Source organism: Chelonia mydas, chromosome 19 (genome assembly GCF_015237465.2).
Source record: "Chelonia mydas isolate rCheMyd1 chromosome 19, rCheMyd1.pri.v2, whole genome shotgun sequence".
Lineage (NCBI taxonomy): Eukaryota > Metazoa > Chordata > Testudines > Cheloniidae > Chelonia > Chelonia mydas.
Window position 1 is genome coordinate 1,575,285 of NC_051259.2, and position 22,781 is coordinate 1,598,065.

Below are 22,781 nucleotides of genomic sequence, written 5' to 3' on the forward strand. Positions count from 1 at the left end.
CAGAAGAAATGTGCCCTTGAAAGGGCTTCCCTTATCCAACGAATAAAAGCCCTTTCACCCGGTAGGGCTCAGAGGAAAACTGCAGATTCTTATCAGAATACTTCACCTCATCCTGTTCATTGGGGTCAGCAGTTCAGACACAGAGCCTGTGTGATTAGTGCCATTTTTCCAACCTGGCTGACGTTTTTGGCTTGAAATCAGAGTTTTCCTTCCCCTAGGTGCCTGCCCCTGCTGAGCAGCTCACCTGCCTGACAGAGGGAAGGGACTTGCTCAAGCTCGTGCAGCAGCTCAGAGCCAGAGCCAGGAACAGAACCCAGGCCTTCTGAGTCCCAGTCCTCCCCCTCCCCGGCTGCTGCTCTCAGATTCCCATTAGAACACAGATCCACCACTACCTTCAGAGGAAGTCCCTCTCTTCCTCCAGTTTAGGGAAGGGATTTATTTCATATCAGCTGGAAAGAGCTATCTGACTGTACCAGATCAAGTGAGCACATTTGAATAAAAGACCATAAAATAATTTACAAAGTCAGATAAGACTATGTTGTACGGAACTCTAGAGGGTGGGGTTGGGAGAGGGAATATTCCCCTGGAGAAATTTGAGTGTTAAATTCTTACTAGACTTCCTCCTATGCTCACTTACAAAGACCCCTGCCAAGAAAGTCTTGCATACGGCGTGGTGTCATGATTTATAGTGATAGATTTATATCAACAGTTTGCATAAATGATATGGTGCTAGACAGTGCTTAATTTATGCCAGGGCTAAGTCCCGGCTCCTTTAGGGTTGGCGGTTCATAGCCCTGGCACCTCTGGATTTGCTGCTTCCTTGATGAAAGTTAAAAACATTGCTTGCGCCCCGACCCCTTTCATTGCCTATAGAGCACTGGTACTCATCCGTAATAGATCGCCACTCTCTGGTCAGATGTTTACACTAATCTCTCTATGTAGATCACAAAGCTGCAGAGCCAAGGCTGGGAGCTTTGCTTTGAGTGTTCTGTTTGAATTAGCGAGCAGCACAGAAAACCGGGTTTTGTTTTTAAATTCTGTCCAACAATTGCTAGGAGGGGTGAGGAGAAGCAGACTTCATGAGTTCACCCAAACAACAAAAACAGGCTGTAGCATCCTGGGTCACTTATGACAGCTGCCAAACACAACAGCAGACTTCCCCACACAGCCTGCTGAAAAACCCACATGCCAGCAGAGTGTCACTTCCCTGGACCAACCCCACACTTGCTACCATGGTGTATCCCAACACTTCCATGGTCCTCAGCCCCACAACCATGAATGAGTCTCGATGCCCAGCCCCCAGAGGCAGGGAAGTCTCATGCCCATTTCACAGACGAAGCACAGAGATTAAGTGATTTTCCTCAAGGTCATCCAGGGAGTCTGTGTCACAGCTGGGAAGTGAATCCAGAGATCCCAAGTCTCAGTCCAGTGTCTTAACAGCACAGCTGCCTTTCCAGAAGCCTATTGTGGTACACTCCTTAAAAATCCCCACCAAGCTGTAAAAACAGTCTCCCCAAAAGCCATCAAAAAGAGACCCAACAACCTAGCCACGCAACCTAGCCATTTTTATTTGGGTAATGCAAGTTCTTACTTTGCCATGACATACACAGGGCTGCCTCTTCCACATGACTAGCTGACTGCGTGGACTCCAAGTGATACAGCAAGTTTCAATAACTGTCAACTTTAAGTATAAAAGTGTCTAAGATCTTTGACTGCAATAGAACAAGTATATATTGCTATTAACTCTTCCAGAAAACACCACTAACACACAATGGCTGAGTTAAGTACAGTACTAAATAAAATAGTATCATCAAACAAGTTTCTGGACAATACCATTAAAAAACATCTTTCCTGTAATTTACAAATATGCAAAGTTATCAGGTTACATAAGATTAAGAAGCATTTTGCTTACTAACATGAAACATTACAGTTTTGTAATGTATCATAATTAACCAGGTATACAGGGTTTCTGTGTCCTTGTGGTTTCCATGGCACATGGTGCCAATTTGGCTAGGCCATCCATTGGAAATCTGAGTGGTAAGAACCAGCGAACAGAATAGCCTCCAACACACCATTGAGAAGTGGGGTGGCTCAGCTACATCTGTGCGCAGTTCTCCCTCTCATGGTTTGCCACTTAGAAGGACCTTGATTTAACCACAAGATGGACATAATTAAAAAAACACCGCCACACAGATACAATGTGTATCAACAAGTCAACTGCTTCTGGCCTGCAAGTGAAAGTTTCCTTTGCACCCTAATTAAAATGCTGGGACCAGAAGCAATTGCTACAGTATTTGCTTTTGTATATCTTAAAATTTTAGTTACAGTATCTACAAGTCACCAAAGATATCCTTAACCGAAACAGACTTAAGAGGGTCAATTAGTCATAAACAAAAGTGAGACCACTTTGGAGATCTTGGGAGTCAGAAGGGTGCTTGTGGGGGTGGGGAGAGTGAAAGGATAAAGGAGTGGCAAATTCAAAGAGAAAATACTGAATATTGCCAAGAATTTGGAGGAGCCATCAAAATTGTACCGGCAAAAGGGCAGACACACAACTTGCAAGTCCAAGTGGGACCGTAGTCACTTCATTTTACTGATCCCCACAGCTATGGTGGGGTGATGACGAAGGGGGAGCTAATATCACAGGCATTCCAGGCCTCTCCTCAGCACTATACGGATGATTCCACGGCCGGGCATAAGGGACGTGTTTTAGAAGAGCAGCACAAGCCTGCTCTTCTCTGAAGTTTGGTACAGAATGTAGTTTTGGTGGAGAAAGTGCAGGAGGCAAGGCTCCAGAGACCAGAATGCAAGTCACATGGAGGTTTGGTGCAGTGCCAGGCCCTTCCAGGCAAGCAGAGAGAAGATGAACTCCTCATTCTTTGGATTAGCGGGAGTCCTGCAGCAGGCAAAACAACTGCCCTATTCACAGGGCAGCCCCACATAAGGCCAACTCATTAGGGGTGGGTAGGGCAGGGAAAGGCCGTAAAAATGGACTCGAGTCAGCTATTGGAATCTGCCGTCTCCTCACAAGGACAAAATGAAGATGGCTGATGGGAGTTCAAGGCAAGCGACTCAGTTAAGAACTAAGGAGCAGACTGGACAATGAGCACAGACTCCAGCCTTTCCCGAGATGTAGTTACACAGACACTTATTGCAAAAGGCACCGTCTCAGAGTAACCCCACAGACCCCACTCGCTCAAATGTAACCATCAGATCTTTTTCATAAAGCGCCATACATCTGACTGTGTGCTACGCCACCTTTGAATGCTGCAGGCTAATGGGAAGAACCATGGTCAGAAGTGCCCAACTGACAATTGCAGGAGCTCAATGGGCAGGACATACCCACCTGCTCCTATAGGGGAATCTCTGCTCTGTGCTCCTGAGAAAGGCAAAATCCACCCCCTTTCCCCAGATTCCTGCTAATACGCCCTAGGGGAGGATGGGACAGTTTCCTCACAAGCGGTTTTGTGAGGTGCATTAGAATTGGCCACACCAGACTACGCCATTGGCCCATTGAGTCTGGTATCCTGCCTTCATCTTGGACCTGGCGCTTCAGAGGAAGGTGAAAACCCTCACTGAGGCAGCCATGCCGGTTGTGCTGTGCTGTCCACAGGAGAGACATTGCTCCCAGCATACCGACTGCCTCACATACCTGGGTTCTGAGACTTGTACGTCAGTATTTCAGCAGCTAGTCTTTGGGGATCCAAAAGCTGAGGGAAACGGCTCATCACAGCATCTACTAAATGAGGGTGGAATATGCCACAGAGTTTCACATGCACATTGGCTCGCTCCTCTGCGAAGCGGTCTGGCAGGGCCCACTGGCACTGGTCACCGTACGCTGGCCCTGGGGCTCTTGGCAATGGGTGAGGGTCTCTAATGTTGCTAGGTCGTGTTGATGTGGCAGGCATTTGGTACGGCTCAGACCAGTATTCACGAAGATGTCGTGCTGGGGTGTTATACTCATTGGGAATGCTATAATGCCCGCCACCTGCTAGATGTACGGGCACTCCATAGCCTGGGAAAGAGTGAGAGGACCTTGGGAGAGAGTTCTCAGAACTATATGGCAAGTAGCTAGTATCAGAGGAGACCGCTTTGCGAGAGCCGTGCTTATAGTGGCCAAGGGTGTCCTGCTCTCCACTAGGAGAGTGCTGGTAGACAGGTCTCTGTCTGCTGCAGCTACAGACTGCCATCTGTTCGGGGGGGGAATGCTCACAGTGAGCGGAAGATCTGCAAGGCCACATCTCAGACATTTGGTTCTCAAGGGATCCAATGCCTGAGTCAAGATGCTCCTGAGAGATGTAAGAGAGAGAGTCCATATGGGGAGAAGGGGGAGGGTGCTGGTACCAGTCAGAAGATCGATAGCTGCCATTGTTAGAGGGGACACTGCCCAAGGCACAATCCCCCTGGATTAGGAGGGGACTGTCGCTAGGTTTTGCTTTTTGGGCTGAGCTTTTCCTCTCCATGGAGACCTTCTGCACAGAGCCTTTGTCACTGTCTGTGGACACAGAGCAGAGGGGCTCTGCCTGGGAAGGTCTCCTGCTCCTTTTCTCCTCTTTGGCAGTGCTGGTGGGGCTTCTGGTTGGGGACAGCCTTGCATTGGCCCGTAGTTCATCAGCTACAGAGCGCTGTGGTTGGTTGATCCTTTCGGGGTGATAGAATTTACACTTAATCCCATAAGTGCATTTCTTCCCTGCAAGGAAAAGGCAGAACATAGGGTGACCTGCTGCAATTCACCAAGTGTGTACAGTTTACTCTGTACAGACACCGCTGCCCCCAAGCATATGAGGGTAGTCTTACCGTAAGGGCACTGCTGTTTCTTGTGTTCTGGCACCAAAGGTTTTTTTCTCAGGAAGTTCTCCAGGCTGGGGCCATGCCGCCCTAAGGGGTCATCTGGAGGCATAAACCTAAAAGAAGATAATGAGCATCACTCAGGAGCAGCCACTTTCCTGGGCCAAGGTTTCAGTCTCTCGGCTGCATGCGGATGAAAAATTACTCACATCTGCCATCCCCTCCCCATACCAGCCAAGAAACAAACGCTGGCATGGCCACAGGAGTGTCTGATTCAGACAATTCCTCTAGACCCAACAGGGTGTCCCTATTTGGAAGAAAAGTTTCCCTTTTAATCCTCTTAATGACCATGGCAGGCTGACCTGTTCGTTAGCCATACAGAGAAGGGTTGTTGCCCAACAGTACTGTTCAGGTAAATAGAGAAGGATTTGATTGAGATTGTTGCAAGAGGCTTCTTGCCCCAGGACCAGAGCAGGCTGCCTCCCCCACATTGCTGGTCACACCAATCCTGTGCTCTGCTGTCACACGCTGGGCCAGCTGATCATCTTCTCATTTGTAATGCAGAGGAAGTGAGTGGTCTGTACCAGTGCCAGGCCTGCCCAGGAATGTCAGCAGGGAGGAGTTCCTGGCTCCAAGCAAGCCAAGTGCAGTCAGAGCCACTCTTGGCCTTTTCTTTGTGCCCTCCCTGTGACTTGCTGCCTATTGGGAGGAGCTGTTCCACATAGGAAGCACTGAGTCACTTCCTCTCAAATACTCACCTTAAGTCATTTGCTTTACCCTATGTTTGACACACCTTTCCAGCCCCTGCATGCCATCTCCTCCTAACACTGGGATGCCACTGACCTTCTATTAATCAAAGGCACACAGTACTATGGTCACTTAAAACTGCTGTATTGTTTTTAAGCGACCAGGGAACATGAACGTACTTGTCATTAACAAAGGAATACATCAGCAAGCGCTCCTCAATGAACTTCTTCCATTCGGGACGCTCATTCTGCAGGTCACGGTAAGTGTCGTTGGAAACCACGATGCCATCAGACTCATATGCCAGTTTCACAATGAAGCGGTCATCATAACAGACAACGCGTTTGCCTCCAACCCGCCTGGAAGGAGTGAAGACCAGAATTTTCTTCTTTTCAAGGTCACGGAGAATGTGCTGGTCTGGAACAATCATGAAAATGTGGCATAAACACATACACAGCCTGGTATCATTTCCAGGCAACAGATGCCAAAAAAGTAAAGTGTAATGTTTACAGGCAAAAAACAAACAAACTAGCTATGAACATGCAGAGTCCAGAGTTCCAAAGGGGCATAGCGGCAGGTCCAAGGCTACTTTGACATTTCAGTTACTCTGTGTCCTGCACAGACTGCTACTGTTAAAATCTTTCCAATTTTTAGGAAGCCTTTCAATTTCCTCACCCACACCTCTCACGGTTTAAAAGGGCACTGACCCAAACCCAATTTAACATGGACCAAGACTGTCTTCTGGCTAAGGCACTGAACTAGGACTCTGAAGATCTGGGTTCAGTCTGTGGCCCAGCCAGGAATAACTGCTGTGATCCTGGGCAAGTAACTTAGTCCCTCTGTGCCGCCAATCCCTGATCTGTAAAATGGGGACAATGATTCTTCCTTGTCTTGCACACGTTAGCTGTGCTGTCTGTGTAGTTTGTAAGCTTTGAGGCACGAACTGACTCCTCCTATAGCACAGTATAGTTTTTATAGCACCTAGCACAGTGAGGTCCTGATTTTAGTTAGGACTTGCAGATGGTGCTGCAGTACAATGAAACTCCAGTCCCCATGTTTTCTTCAACCTATGACAAGCAGACCAATAAGGCAAGGCCAAAGCATGCCTTTGATGGAAGTGGCCAGCCTGACTTTTTATAGTGCTCTGGATATGTATGGATTTCTTTTCAGAGCTGAAATACTAACTTTGGAACAACTCAAACCTCAGTTCCTTGGAAACTCAAAACAGCAATTATCACCACCTGGACCCATCTGAATAGATACCCAAGCTGCTTGTCTGTTAACATTTCATACAGGTGGGCTGTGTGGCCATTTACAAGAGGAGAAAATGAATTCTGGAGATAAGAAAAGGTAACACACATCAAGTGAGTAAACCTCAGGAATAAGGAAGCATTTTGGAATAAAGTTAGTTATGTTCTTTGAACTCAGCTACCTTATCTGAGCAAGAACTTGCTTAGAGGAGAGGTTAGGGATTTGAAATCTCACTGGTCAGAAGTTTGGTTAAGTTTCTAGTGCTCTTATTTTCCATTTGCTACCTAAGAGCTTACTGGCCCAAAAAGGACCTTGGCAGGCTTATTAAAATGCTACAATTGGAAGCTTTAGAGATTTAGTTTTGGCTTTAGAGTTCCACACCTGTGATGGGCACATCTGGTCTTGGCTGTTCTTTTCTCCAGGATGGCACAAAGACTGTGATATCTGGGTGTCCTCTGTCCCAAAACCAGTGAACGGCCAGCAGGATACCTCGGCAGGAGAACACTTCTTTATTTCCATGGCTGCATTAAAGAGGATGGAAGAGGACCTTGTTTTCAGTATTCAGATACAATGTACTTTTGCGTATTCACAGACAGCACATGAGACAGTCCAATACTAAGCAGGAAGAGCCAGTGTTTTAGACATTCTTTTCAAGGTGGTACTTTTGTAGACACAGTATCCTATTACTTGACAGCCTCTGAATTTGTCCATTTATTGCAATGCATTAAAGAGGTTGAGGGGACCAGTAGTTCTGTCTTAAGCTATTCTAAAGCTGCAATACCCACAAATCCCCAGACGCGCAGAGCACTGACAACTTTCATCAATTTTTAGCACCTCTGAAATCGGAGCCCACTTGTTTATAATGGGGCACTCAAATCTATATTTAGACTCTTAAGTTTTGCTGGCAAAGCTATGTCAGTGGGGGGGGGGGGGGGGGGGGCGCACAGGAGAGAAAAGAAGAGAGAAATCACACCCATAGCCAGAGTGCTATAGGCAAACCCTCCTAGTATAAATGCAGTTATGTTGGCAGAAAAGTCCATTTGCAGTATAGCTTCATTTTGTTTGGAGAGCTGGGGTAAGCAAGCGATACCGACAAAAGGACTCTTGCCACTACAACTTCGTTCAGGCTAGGAGGGGTCGCCAATGTAGCTAGACCAGCAAACGGTTGTAGTATAGGAGTCTTTTTCCTTTTGCTTTACTTCATACCAAAAATGTGTTCAACAAAGATCATCTGTAAAGATGGGGAAGGACAGATCCTCTCCTCATTATACAGAGCCCAGTATGTGGAGAGACTACCTGTGACTGCACTGTGTTTAGGAAATGGCAGCTTCAAACCTGAAAGCCCCGAATAAATTCTTTATATCCAGCTGGCCTGTTAGAGACAATCAAGAAAAGGAAAAATTCTACCAGAAGAAAAGGGCAGTCACAAGTATCAGAGGTTAGTTGCTAGTACAACACAATCCTTCCTACTGAACAGTCAATTAAGTCAGATCAATAAGTCTCTGGCGAGTTTCTATATAACACATGGCTGGTAATCGTTTCTTTGCAGGTTCCAGTATTCACAATGTTATCAGTGCTTATGTTGCACATTAACTAGAAGTATTATCAACTGTTTCCAGGTTACTAGTTTCACAGTAGTGACAGATCAGGGCTGTAGGTGGTATTTACTTTAGGGTGACTTTCAGAGACCCTGCATGTTGCACTGAAGAGTATGAATGGGGAGTCACTCTTCAAGAGAATCGATTTCCCCTCACTGCCCACTTAAACAAAAATTCATATTACATTTCTAAAAATATTAATATCTACAATGCAAAATAATTAGATTATGATCCATGCAAACTCAAGAATCCATCAGACTTCAAGGAACTTGCTTTATGTTTAAGCAACCCTCCCTTCAGTAGGTAAAAGATACTCTGGAAAGCTATGTTCAGAGTCAAGTATTTTTGAAACAAATAAGAACTACATTAAAGTGCATTACCAAGTTAACAAAGAAATGCAGTACCGTACTAGCACACAAAAAGCCTGGTCTCCCATCTCTTGGGTGGTGGACAACTGACTACCGTTGAGCCTAGTTCATTTTGTTACCCAGACTCATGTATTCTAACTGGCCAGCTTCGATCAGGCCATCTTGTGATCCACTATCATTACATACAGTCTGTGATCTGGGGCTCAGATACCCAAAGAAAACACGTGAAAGGCAACGACTCATGTTGGTGTTCTCTGAAGAGCATACATGTCACTTCACTTTTCACAAGAAACAGGGTTGTAACTCTTGTATCCTTGCCAAATTCTAATTTAGGTAATTACATGGTGCCTACTTAAGTTCCCTTACAGTTTCAGAGAACAAGATTTGTTTCCTGTCCTAAACCGTAGTGTAATGTTAACATGTGCCAATAAAGAAATGTCACATTCCACATCAGAGGCAGCTGCATTTCACTGATGAAGATATTCCTGGTTCAAAACTGCTTGAGGAACCTTCATAACAAAAGATGCTATATAAATGTAAGATAACACAAACAGGATTAGTATTTTCTGTGAGTATTGCCTGCAAGTCTTATCACAATTTTTAAAGGTGAAAGTTCTTATGTGGAAAAGCAATGGGCACCTAGTCAGGAAAAATCTGCTTATTTATATCACCACCATCGCAGGCTCAGAATGGCTTATGACAATACAAAGGTACACAGATCACAAAAAAAATGAGGAGTCCGATGGCACCTTAAAGACTAACAGATTTATTTGGGCAGAAGCTTTTGTGGGTTAAAAACCCACTTCAGATGCATGGAGTGAAAATTACAGATGCAGGCATAAATATACCGACACATGAAAAGAAGAGTTACCTTACAAGTGGAGAACCAGCGTTGACACGGCCAATTCAAACAGGGTGTATGTGGTACACTCCCAATAATTGATGAGGAGTTGTCAATACCAAGAGAGGGAAATTTATTTTGTAGTGAGTCAAGGTCCATACCATATTAAGTCATTCTGCAGTCTTAGAGACTGATCTGGCAAACTCTTGGCCAACCAGAGTAATGAGTACTGAGTAATCGCATTGTGTCCTCACAGTAGGCAGAGCTACACAGTCAGTCAGCGTTTGCAGTGTTGAGGCATAAAGCAGGTACAGTATACTTAAATGAAGTCAGAGATAACTGGAAAAAGCTGAAGCACAGACATGAGAGGGGGTATCTTTTTTGGTGCATGTGAGTGTACAAACATCCCCCATAAAACATACAGAAGTAAATGCTCTGTGGAAAAACTTTGGACACAACTGTCCTTGTATTAGCCATTGCATGCTATATTCCTGAACCCTGCTCTTGAGTTCTTTGGGTAACAATATCAATGTCTTCTGCAGCTTCCACAGTATGCATCCGATGAAGTGAGCTGTAGCTCACGAAAGCTCATGCTCAAATAAATTGGTTAGTCTCTAAGGTGCCACAAGTACTCCTTTTCTTTTTGTGAATACAGACTAACACGGCTGTTACTCTGAAATATCAGAAGTGCCTACCTTCAAAGAGACCACTTGTTTCTCTGCAAAACCATTAAATGCCAGAAACCTTTACATCAATGTGAGCAATATGTAGGGTGAAAAATACCAAAGGCACTAGAGTTTTGGCCTCTGGATCCTCTTGTCAGGGTCTTATGAAGTGAAAGCAGAAGGCTCATTATCCAAATTTAGCTTTTTTGTGAGTAAAGGGAAAAAAGGCACCTATGTTCTTTCCCCAATAATAGATTTTTAAAAATGGCAAGCAACTCAATAGTGCTCCTATTACAAGCCTAAGCACAGCATTTTGTGGCTTTTGCCAGTTTAGTCGCTTTGATGCAGTAAGAGGTTTTTTTTTTTTTTAAGTCCCTATCAATTTGAATGAAAAAACCGAACACATGCAGCAGCCACTTTCTAAATGAAATAACTTCGGCATGTTTTCTTCCCACCCACCGCCACAGCAACAAAACACGATTTCTCCTTTGCCTTTTAGAGTACAGTACAACCTCAGAGTTACGAACACCAGAGTTACACACTGACCAGTTAACCACACACTTCATTTGGATCCGGATTTACACAATCAGGCAGCAACAGAGCCCAAAAAAGCAAATACAGCACAGTACTGTGTTAAATGTAAATTAAAAAAATTACGGGAATGAAGCATTTTTCTTCTGCATAGTAAAGTTTCAAAGCTGTATTAAGTGAATGTTCAGTTGTAAACTTTTGAAAGAACCACCAGAACATTTTGTTCAGCGTTATAAACCACCTCTATTCCTGAGGTGTTCGTAACTCTGAGGTTCTATCGTAGAAGGGTTTAAAGAAACCCAACACAATCCAAAGTTCACTTCCCCACGGAGCAAAACTCCAGCCTAGAAATAATTTTTTAAAGCTCCTGAAACAGAGACTATATTACAACTGAAGACATGCTCAGACACAACAGCAATGGGAGTCAAAGAGTACCTGACAGGGCAGAACTTTCACTGCTGCGGGACCAAGAATTACTATTCTTTCTCCTTAAACTCCCAGCTCCAGGGTATTTTACAGATTATAGAACCATCATTTGAATTGGCTCTATATGGACACAGATTTGAAGTGATATTTCCATTTTATCATTATATGGAATTCTCTAGTTTAATCAAAATGGGTCCTTCATTTTGTAGGAAATAAAAAGAGAGCCAAGCTGGGGGAGCAACTTCTGTTGGTGAGACACACAAGCTTTCAAGCTACACAGAGCTCTCCTTCAGATCTCAGAAAGATACCCAGAGCATCCCAGCTAAACACAAGGTGGTACAAATTGTAACATGTTTTAAGAGACCATTCAAGGTGAAGTGAGCAATTAACAGTAGTAGGGCAAGGAAGGATCAGTGGATTATCGATTGTTATAATGAGTCATAAATCCAGAATCTTTACTGAGTACATGATTTTTAGTGTCTAGTAGAGTTATGACTTTAAACTCCCATGCTTGTCTGTTGAAGTTGTTGTGCAGGTTTCCATTGAGGATGAGGACTGAGAGGTCAGATATGGAGTCATTGTTTTGTGAAGAGTGCTCGTCCATGGGTGATCGGGTGTTCTTGTTTTATTTTTCTGTGAGAGTTCATTCAAAAGCATAGTGATTGTGTGGTTTCACCCACATAGTTATTGGGGCACATAGTGCACTGGATGAGATACACCACATGTTGTGATAGGCACGTGTGGGACCCACAGATCTTGAAAGATGTGTTGGGGGAGGGTCCTATAACTGCAGAAGTGTTATCTGCCCACTCGATTGGTCTCTTACCATGTTAACTCCTTATTCTAAACAATCTTGTTCCACCTTGTATTTAGCTGTAACAGTCTGGGTATGTCTACACCGCAAAGTAAGCCCAGGCTTGAGCCTAACCCCCCTTCCATCTACATACAAATCGTGTTAATCCAGGGCTCAGACCGAGGATCCCAAGCGGTTGGAGGGTATGAGTCTGAGTTAAGCCAGGACCCAGGGTTCAAGCCCTATTGCAGAAGCAGCCCCACTGGACTCATGTTCTGGGAGTATGCTACAAGTATCCCTCAGTCCCACAGGCCAACTTTATTTGCCCTCTGCAGAGTCAAGTTTTCCCCACATTGCAACACGAACAAAGGGCTAGAGTGTCTACATTTTGGGAGTGCGCAGGATATGAGTGGTTGGACTCAGACCTATGTACTGCAGCGTAGATGCCAGAGCCCCAGGTTAGGATCCAGGGTTCAGTAATTCCTAACCTGGAGTTACAAATGAGCGTAGACTCTCAAGCTGTAGATTAACAAACCCAGGGTCTGCTAACTTGAGTTCTATTAACCCTAGGCTTACATTGCAGTGTAGACCTACCCTTTGAGTACCTTTCCCAGACCTGAAGAAGAGCTCTATGTAAGCTCAAAGCTTGTCTTGTTCACGAACAGAAGTTGATCCAATAAAAGATATTACCTCACCCACTTTGTGTCTCTAATCTCCTGGGACCAACATGGCTACAACTACACTGCAAACAGGAAAAAAAAAATTAGTTTTACTGCATGTACGATTTAAGCCACAGACCAATTTCAGACTGTTGCAAGGTCTATTTGGATATGGAGATAAACAGGGGGAACAGAACATCTCCCCCCCCCCAATTGTTCAAAACAAATGCATAAGCTTACTGTACCCCAGGGACAGCTTCCAGGCAGCAGTGCTATCTTTAAAACTTCATTGAGAATGTTTTAAAATAGTAAGCTCCCAAAGTTCAATTAGCTTGTATCAGTGACCAGAGGAAAAAAAAACTCCAAAAAGGAGTTTTTACAAAACCAATAGAGTTGAAAGATACCCAAACATTTACCACCACAGTTCCTGAAAGATTAAATGAAAAACATGCATTCAGGTTTCTGGAGTCCCAGCTAACAAGTCAGAGTCCGTAATGAAAACGGTCAAATGGGCTGATCTGATTTGGCAACTACTGAGAAATTCCCTTAGAAGGAAGTAGAAGCTAATTTCCACTGAGATTTGCATATGATGTTGAGAGCTGTACAGGGAGGCCTGCTGCTCATTGTGCAAGTGAATCAGCAGGGAACATCATACACCATTAATACAGGAAGTTTCAGAATGGAATTCCCCTCCTGGTAAACAGCTTTAAAATAACCCACACCAGTCAACTGACTGCTTTGCAAACATTAAACTTTGTTCCAGCTGCAGTATTACTACATCTTTATAGGAATCAGAGGAGAAATATTCTTCCTTTAAATGGCAGCTAAAGATCAAGTGTTATAAGTACAGAAAAAGAGAAACCAAGACAGACATTTCCAGATGGACAGATTCTGTCCTGCCAAGTTTTCTCAAATATATTGTAACAAATATTTAGATGAGCAGAATCAAACAGTATTTGCTTTGGAATCATTCACCCTAAAGTTTAGTCATAACAAGTGGCACACTTCTAATGGGGAGAAAAGCACTGATTAAGGCAACAAGGCAGGCATAAACCTGGATATGTAAATCAGCTACTCCCCTGAAGAAGAGGCAACTACAGGCATGATACTGAAAAAAAACCCCACCAAGTCATACTTATGCTGGATGCCTTACCCCCTGGAATGTGTTTCAACTCCTCCTTCCTCAACACGGCTCCCTAATGCAGAAGGCCCAACCCCTCTGGTGGTCTAGAAATCCCACTAACTCTGAAATGGACAAGTGGGCCAATTCTTTTCTGCAGTTATTTCATGCAATACAAGTGAGGAAGAGAATCTTTCTCCACAGTCCCAAATCAAGAAGACTAGTCACCGCACACCTGGTCTGCCCATGACCACATCTGCCAGGCACTCGCCTTTGCTTGAGGTGGCTTGATGGAAGAGTATTCAGGGGTAAGAGGTCACTGTAGCCTAATACTTTGTCTGCATGCACTAAAATTCAGAGTTAAAGGTTTCTGCAATAAAATTAACACTACCCACTAGCACATCTCTTAAAATAAGGTCTTTTCTCCCGTGAACACACTATGCTGGGAAATGCAGCTTTGTTGGAGAAACAATTATTAATGGAAAGGGGCCAATCTCTCTCCTACACACACTTCCAGGTTAAGTCCACTGGCTATAACGTCTGGTAGGTCAGTGTGAACATCAGAGCGCAAACACAATATTTCCTGATCATACTGGCTAAATTGGGCCTTGGCCCTCGGATCTGTTATACAGTCAAGGGATAGGGTGTTCCCCTTCCTTCCTCATACAGTCTTACTCAGCCATACTGCCAATCATGACTTGGGGAAAAAACCCCACACCTGTAAGGCAGTCTCCATAAAGGACTTTCTTCTGCCCCACGTAAATCCTCTAGAGTAGCTCTGTGTGCACTGACATGTATCTTCTCATTACAAGAGAGATTAAGACAATCAAATATAAACTGAAGGAAACTTGTATTTAAACTGAAGTGGCGGAATCAGATTTGAAGTCCGAGCGTACTACCCTCTGGCCAACTGGTTCCACAGGACTTGATATTTTTTTTAAATCTAGAGGTAAGTATACTGTATGTGCAAAAAGAATTCACTAAAGGGGAACCTTCCTCATATCCTCCCACTTCTCCCCCCCAAAATCCACTTTACTATTCTTAGGGGGCAAAACGAGGCTGAAAACTTTTAATCCAGCCTGGGCCAGTACTGAATCTGTCCAGTACACATGGTACCGGACACATCTGTCCAGTACACGTGACAGATCTCTTGATCAGATTGCCTATGAAAAGAGGGCAGGCTCTCTCAACAGAAGGTATGAGAGATTTGCAGATAAGTCATCATCTTGCCTCCATGTTCACAGCTGTCAATGATGCTGCAGAACTGGTGTACCAGTGTCATTCTAAACTGGAAATCTGTCCCTCTTTTCTTCCACCCAATCTGCAGATCTGCCATGAGATTTAACCAAAAAGTTGTGGAAACTAGACCAGAGACTCCGCTTTACTCAAAGCTACAGCCTCTTCTAATTAACCCTGAAAAAATTATTTGTTGAGCAACTTCCTGCTTTTGGAGCTTACGTACAGTAATTAGGTAACAGGACTACACATCGGGGATTTCACTTCTGCTTGCTAGTTTAAATCCAAAAACTTTAGCATTTCATATGAAACAAGTCCAAAATTCCCACTGGGCATAAAAGTCCCCATCATTCGCACCCTAGTAGGACATGGCAGACAAACCAAGGACTGAACGGGCCATTAAGACAGATTGAACCTCACATTTGTAGATGTTGCCCTTCGAGGTGAGGGAATGAGACAGGTTGGTGAGACTGCTCTACCAAAGCCCAGCCTGGCCTCACCTTTGTGGAGAGCTTGGATGCCTCCAGAGTTTTTAATCTGGTACCTTTCATAAGCACTAAATTCCCCAAAACCAAAAACCTTAAGAAATGTAAAGAAATTACTTTATAATTTAATCTGATGCCAACTACACTAAAATTAAAGATGCTTCTCCCACTTAAGGGGACCAACATACCTCATTGCCACATTGCTTCCATCAATAACAATGGGTTTTAAATTACTGCCTTCCTTCTCCTCCAATGGCGGCACAGGTGCAGGGGTTTTGTTGGCAACTCCCCCACGGGGTATCAGTGGGGCTTCTACGGCCTCCTGGGGGGGGTCGGTAGTCTCTCGGTCAGCAGCTGCAGCACCATGCTTCACAAGCTCCCCAAGGACAGTATTGGTGTCAGCATTTGAGCCCAGTTTTTGGAGAACGATATAGATCTCTTCTGACGAGTAGCCCAGTTTGCGGAAGAAGTCCACTTTCATTTGCATCTCAGCACTGTCCATGAGGTCCTGCTCCGAAATCCTGAGCCTTTCCTGTGCTGCCTGGGGCACCACATCCACCATGCTGAATGGCTCACACTCTGTAGGGCTCTGGCCCTTCGCAGGAAGCACACAGTTCAAGTTCAGGTGATCGTTTTCAGATGTATCTCTGGAGCTCATGCTTTTGTCAACCTGAGCAACTTAATGTTTGCCAGCTGGAAACATCTCACTCCAGCTGGGAAAACCCAGAGCAGAAGGAATACTGTCCAAGTTCATAATTTTCCTGGGGCAAGTTGTCTTTCATTCACACACCGTATCTGTGAATCAATATAGTGATCGTTAACTCCTAAAGACTTGACCTAAAATAAAGGAAATTCAGGAACTGTTTTCACACTAACATTCTTCAAATTCTTCTCTGTGGCTCAGCTACTCAAGAACTCTGGAAATTCTTTTATTGATACTTCATGTTTATGTTTCAAAAGCACATCACAAGAATTGAGAAATCTTTAGAAATCCCATCCCCCAACAACCTTGTTAACATGCATACTGTTTGCACTAAATTTAATTCAGTGTTTGTCAAAATAGGGTATCACTTTCCTATAGCACATCAGATGCACTTGTTTCCCCCCCCCCCACTGAATGCATCCGATGAAGTGAGCTGTAACTCACGAAAGCTTATGCTCAAATAAACTGGTTAGTCTCTAAGGTGCCATAAGCCCTCCTTTTCTTTTTGCGAACACAGACTAACACGGCTGCTACTCTGAAACTTGTTAAAATGGTCACCTATGCCATGGTTTTTGTAATAAGGATCCTGGGATGTGCAACATCATTCTTAGCACATAAATAGCACTTTTCACCTTCAAAGTGCCCTACAAATATTAACTGATTAAGCCCCACAAACATCCCTATGAGGTAGGGTCAGTTATTAATCCTTGCACAGATGGGCAAACCAAGGCTAAGCAACTGGTGCGAAGTCATGGAGCGAGGGTCAACGACAGACGCGTAACTGGGACCCAGATTCCTGGTCCCGTGCTCAGACCACGCAGCCCCCTGGTCCGTGTTCCCCCTCCCAATGGGGGCACGCCGACAGCCCTCTGGCTACCATGACACGCTAAAACGTAGGCTCGGAGTAGCAGGACAGCGCACCTGTGCTCAACCGTGGCCTCAAGCTTTGGTAGAAAGAGCACATTTCCACCCACTCCCAGGTTCTTCTTTCAGGCCCGTGCACTCCTGCTTCAGGGACAGACACGCAGGGGACAGACACAGGGCGCGCCCGGCTCCCGTCCCGGGGTCTCTCACCGAAACCCCGCGGTTCTGCCCCTCGCCCGGCCAGCGCGGCCCAGCAAACGGGGCCCCGGACCAGGGAAACCCGGGTTTTCGGCCCCCCTCTGCCAGGGGCCTGCGGCGTGACCTTGGGCAAGTCAGGTCCCCTCCGGGCCCCTGCCTCTCCCTGCGCCCTGGCGCTGTATTTCGGCAGCAGGCTCTGTGGGGGCAGGGACTGGAGGGGCGGGGGGGGGGGTACCGTGGCTCCACAAGGGGGGCCCCGATCCCAGGTGGGGCCAGAAGAACAAGGAATAAAGCAGAGATGCACCCCACGCCCCCCGACCTGCGCCCCCCCCCGCTCCGGCCGCGAATGGAGGGGGGTGAGCCCCCTGATCCGCCCCCCCCCCCCGCTCCGGCCGCGAATGGAGGGGGGGGGTTGAGCCCCCCCCCCGCTCCGGCCGCGAATGGAGGGGGTGGGTGAGCCTCCTGATCCGAGTCCCCTGATCCGCCCCCCCCCCCCCCCGCTCCGGCCGCGAATGGGGGGGGGGGTTGAGCCTCCCCCGCTCCGGCCGCGAATGGGGGGGGGGGTTGAGCCCCCTGATCCCCCGCTCCGGCCGCGAATGGGGGGGGGTTGAGCCCCCGCTCCGGGCCCCCCCGGCTGTACCCGCCCCCCTCAGCCTGCGCGGGGCCGGCCCGGCCCGACTCACCGGCCTGGGCGCCGCGCGCCGCCGAGGGTCCATGGGCGGCGGGGCCGGGCGCGCTGGGCCGGGGCCGCCGCTTTATACCTGGGCCGGGCCCGGCAGGTGGCAACGCGGAAGCGGGGCGGGGAGGAGCCGCGGCCGTTTCCTCATCCGCCGCGCCCGGCCCGGCTGGGCCCGCCCCGCGCCCGGCCCCCCCCCGCGTGGGGCGTGGCGGAGCCCCCTGCTCCCGCGGTTCGGGGGACACAGAGCCCCCCACAGGGGGGCAGGAGCCCCCCTTCCCCCAGGCGGAGCGAGGGCGGGGTACATGGCACCCCTTCCCTCAGACCCATTGAAATGGGGTGGGGGTACAGGGGTCCCGCTTCCCCCCCCAAACAGTGGGGCAGGAGCCCCCCTTCCCCCAGGCACAGCGAGGGCGGGGTACATGGCACCCCTGTGGGGTGGGGGTACAGGGATCCCGCTTCCCCCCCCCCAAACAGTGGGGCAGGAGCCCCCCTTCCCCCAGGCACAGCGAGGGCGGGGTACATGGCACCCCTTCCCTCAGACCCATTGAAATGGGGTGGGGGTACAGGGGTCCCGCTTCCCCCCCAAACAGTGGGGCAGGAGCCCCCCTTCCCCCAGGCACAGCGAGGGCGGGGTACATGGCACCCCTGTGGGGTGGGGGTACAGGGATCCCGCTTCCCCCCCCCCAAACAGTGGGGCAGGAGCCCCCCTTCCCCCAGGCACAGCGAGGGCGGGGTACATGGCACCCCTTCCCTCAGACCCATTGAAATGGGGTGGGGGTACAGGGATCCCGCTTCCCCCCCCAAACAGTGGGGCAGGAGCCCCCCTTCCCCCAGGCACAGCAAGGGCGGGGTACATGGCACCCCTGTGGGGTGGGGGTACAGGGATCCCGCTTCCCCCCCCCAAACAGTGGGGCAGGAGCCCCCCTTCCCCCAGGCACAGCGAGGGCGGGGTACATGGCACCCCTTCCCTCAGACCCATTGAAATGGGGTGGGGGTACAGGGATCCCGCTTCCCCCCCCCAAACAGTGGGGCAGGAGCCCCCCTTCCCCCAGGCACAGCGAGGGTGGGGTACATGGCACCCCTGTGGGGTGGGGGTACAGGGATCCCGCTTCCCCCCACGCACTGGGGCAGGGTACGGGGGGGGCTCTCCTCCCCTTGTGTTTTAGGGCTGAGCTGGGACCGGCAGCCAGGTGCTGTGTGTCCCCAAAGCTGCCACTCCTGGGCAGCGAGGGGCAGAGGTGCTGGAACTAGGGGGGGGCTCCTGCACCCCCTGGCTTGAAGTGGTTTCCATTATATCCAGGGTTCACAGTTTGGTTCAATGGCTCTCAGCACCCCCACTGTACAAATTGTTCCAGTGCCCCTGGCGAGGGGGGAACCCTGCTGGCCCCACGGCCGTGGCCCAGTCACTCCCTGGCTGGCCCCGTTCTCCCCAGAGTGGGTCATGGCTCCTTGTATTGGCGGCTGCTGTGGTTTGATTTATTTGATTTATTTCTCCCCCCTATTTGTGGTGTATCTTAAAACCCCTGCCCCAGGAAGTTGTACACTGCTGAGAGCCCAATTTACACGGGCGAGAGATGTTTCTAGCTCTCATGATTGCAGAGAAGAGTACGGAAATGTGACCAATGTGCACCTCAAAGGCTCAGACACCAGCAGGCCAAGTAATGTGACAACCCCCCAGCATGAATACTTTTGAAAGTCTCAGGAGTTTAAGTTTCAGAGTAGCAGCCATGTTAGTCTGTATTTGCAAAAAGAAAAGGAGGACTTGTGGCACCTTAGAGACTAACCGATTTATTTGAGCATAAGCTTTTGTGAGATACAGCTCACTTCATCGGATGCATTCAGTGGAAAACTGAATGCATCCGATGAAGTGAGCTGTAGCTCACGAAGCTTATGCTCAGATAAATTGGTTAGTCTCTAAGGTGCCACAAGTACTCCTTTTCTTTTAGGAGTTTAAGTGAGTCTCATAATTTTTGAATACTTGGAGTTGGTAACACAGAAAATTTCAGAACTAATGTGAGTCAGAGCTGCTGGGCTCCAGGCCTCGGGAAGGTAGCCGACTTGATCAGGTGCCTCACTTTAGGCTGCCACATTTGTGGGAGAGGGGCAGGGAGCAGTATTTTCAAATCAGAGACAGAGCTGGCTCTTCCTGGTGCTGTGTGATCTTCCACAGGTGTTTTTCCAGCAAGCTGTGCAGATTGAAATCCTAAAGCTACAGGGACCCATCTGTTGTTTTGGCATGTATTATTCTGCCAATCCTACATTAGACTTCCTTTTGCTCCATCACCTATTCCTTGTTCTTCATCTATAGTTTAGTGATAATTACTTCAGGGTATTTGAGTTTTTCAGCCCATTTTTGGGGTTTTGTTGTCTCCATATCTGAGATAACTCATGTGCTTTACATTTCTCTGCTGCCTCTCCTTTCCCGCCCATTTTTCTACATTTTTATGCAGTTGCTGTGTTCTTACTCTCAGACATCTGATGAAATGAGCTGTAGCTCACGAAAGCTTATGCACAAATAAATTGGTTAGTCTCTAAGGTGCCGCAAGCCCTCCTTTTCTTTTTGTGAATACAGACTAACACGGCTGCTACTCTGAAACCTGTCAGACACCTGAGTCTCTTCAAAGTTTTCATATTTACATAATATGGCACAGGTTCTGGAAGCCACTGATTATAATTTACCCTGCTGAGCTGGTGCTATTACTTCTATACAGTACAATGCAGCCAGCTAAGGAAAACTACAGTTATGACAGAAGCATTTTAGACATGTCCACGACCAAATGGTTCAGTTCCACAAGAAGTTCATTTAGAAATCACAGCAAAAGTGAGAAAGGAGGCAATTTCATGTCCTATATCCATCCTTGATAGCTCATGAAGTTCCATTTTAGTGATAATAAAAAGCCAATGCTTTGCAAAATAAGTGCACAATGCTCTTTAGATTTGTTTGTGCATTTTAAAACTTGCATTAGTAATTCATTTATTTTTAGATTTTTTATGTGTGCTATACAAGTATGTGATTTTTGGAGGGCGGAAAGAAGGGAGTATGGAATATTGTTTAAGAAAGAAGGTCACTATCATATTTGCTTGATAGTTTCCCCTTTCATTGCCTTGGTCTCTTTCCAGTACCTGACTAAGGTATTTATTTGTAGAATAATCACAGTTGATGAAGAAACCGGTCTTTTTCTGAGAGCACCTGGTTTTTATGCAAATCATTTTACAATAAGGAAGATTTGCATCAACAAGTGTACTCATTAGCCAGAGTAACTCTTCTTCCTGGTGTCCTTTAAGGAAGCCTTTGCCTAGATTTTGCTGTTTGAGTGCCAGTGCTGTTTTGCCTGGCTGCTTTTGTATTGGTAGAAACAGCAAAAGCCACAGCTGACAATTTGGTAGGGATGTGTAGCCAATGATTTTAGTATCTATGGTGGTGTAATACCACATTACAAAATTCACTTTAAATAAAATAAAAGACTACAGCTGAGAAAACCCTTTTGTCTGGTAATTTTCAGACATGTGGCCAGTTGGTAACATTCTGAGTTTAATAACTTAAGAGTTAAATTTTAAGAAGAGCTGCAGGCCTGGCCATTTCCCCTCCCTGATGCAAGTTGCAAATTAGAGCATATATTATTACAATTTATCAAAGTACTCAAAAGTTTGCTAGGCACCTCCCAAAATAAAGAGCACATGCCTTCTTTATGTATAATAAAGATGAAAAAACATTAAAAAGTCAATTTCCTCCCCTCTGTGTCCTTTAAAGGTTAGGCTCCTTCAGACTGTACCCTAAGGAAATTGAGCAAACAGCACCCCCTGCTGGCAAACAGAGGGGAAGAACAAGTTGAGAGTGTTGTGCGTAGTTTGCTTTTCTGTTTTTGTTTTTTGCAACTATTTGGATTTCAAACACTTCCCAGAGTTAGATGATAAATAAACAGAGGGAGAGAGAAATTAAAAGAGGGCAAAGCTGTTTCTTTTGTGAGATTTGATACAAGATAGAGACGTGATGAGGCAGCAAGACTGCTCCAGAGAGCAACCTGCAATGCTGAGATTGTGTGGAGGGAGCTAGTCTGGGAGGAGGAGGAGGAGAGTCCATGAGCTTGGCTGGCCGGTAATGGATGGTTTCAAGAACGAAGCCAATCCTGAAATTAGGGTTACCATATTGAACATTCAAAAAAGAGGACGCTCCACGGGGGGAGGTATTTTCTCGTGACCCCCCGCTCCTGGCCCCGCCCCAACTCCACCCCTTCCCCAAAGTCTGCCCCAACTCCACCCCCTCCCTGTCCCACTGGATCCCGCTCGCTGCTGGCTCCCTCGACACTCGCCTCTTCACCCTCCCCGCCCGCCAGCCAGCCACTGGCTCCCTCGCCGCTCGGTGAACCGCCGCTCGCCTACTCACCCCCCCACCCACTGCTGGCTCACCGCTCGCCTGCTCAGCCCTCCTGCGCAGGTCCCTCTGGCTCCTAGGATCGGGGCAGCCGAGCTCCGTGCTCCCATTGGCCGGGAAGAGCGCCAATGGGAGCTGCCGGAGCCACGCAGCGGGGCTTGCAGGCACTGGCAGAGAGCCCTTCACCGCCCTCCCCCCCACCCCAACCTGACCCTAAGAGCCAGAGGGACCTGCTGGGGGGTGAGGTGGGGAGTCCCAGCGGTGCTTACCTGGAGCTGCTCCCGGGAAGCATCAGGCAGGTCCCTCTGGCCCTTCCTAAGGTTGGGTCGGGGGTGGTGGAGGGCTCTCTGCCTGCTGCCGGTGCCTGCAAGCCTTGCCCCCGCAGCTCTGATTGGGCAGGAGGGAGCCAGTGCAGCACGCGGAGACCCCCTCCGCCTCTGTGCCTAGGCTCCTGCGGGCA

The 22,781-nt window shown here is 47.5% G+C and overlaps 1 protein-coding gene across 2 annotated transcripts; it reads right to left on the minus strand.

Annotated features, from left to right (window-relative positions):
• Window positions 1–1,546: 1,546 nt before the first annotated feature.
• ZC3H12A (zinc finger CCCH-type containing 12A) lies at window positions 1,547–18,123 on the minus strand. 2 transcript variants are annotated; one of them, XM_037881907.2, is made up of 6 exons: window positions 17,954–18,123; window positions 15,694–16,300; window positions 7,165–7,304; window positions 5,715–5,949; window positions 4,798–4,904; window positions 1,547–4,690 (listed from the first exon to the last, which is right to left on the minus strand). In XM_037881907.2, the coding sequence occupies exons 2-6, from the start codon at window positions 16,161–16,163 to the stop codon at window positions 3,645–3,647; spliced, it is 1,998 nt and encodes a 665-aa protein (XP_037737835.1). In that variant the 5' UTR covers window positions 16,164–16,300; window positions 17,954–18,123; the 3' UTR covers window positions 1,547–3,644. The 2 variants fall into 2 exon arrangements, with proteins under 2 accessions (XP_037737835.1, XP_043388107.1); XM_043532172.1 differs by having other exon boundaries at window positions 18,032–18,079.
• Window positions 18,124–22,781: the final 4,658 nt, after the last annotated feature.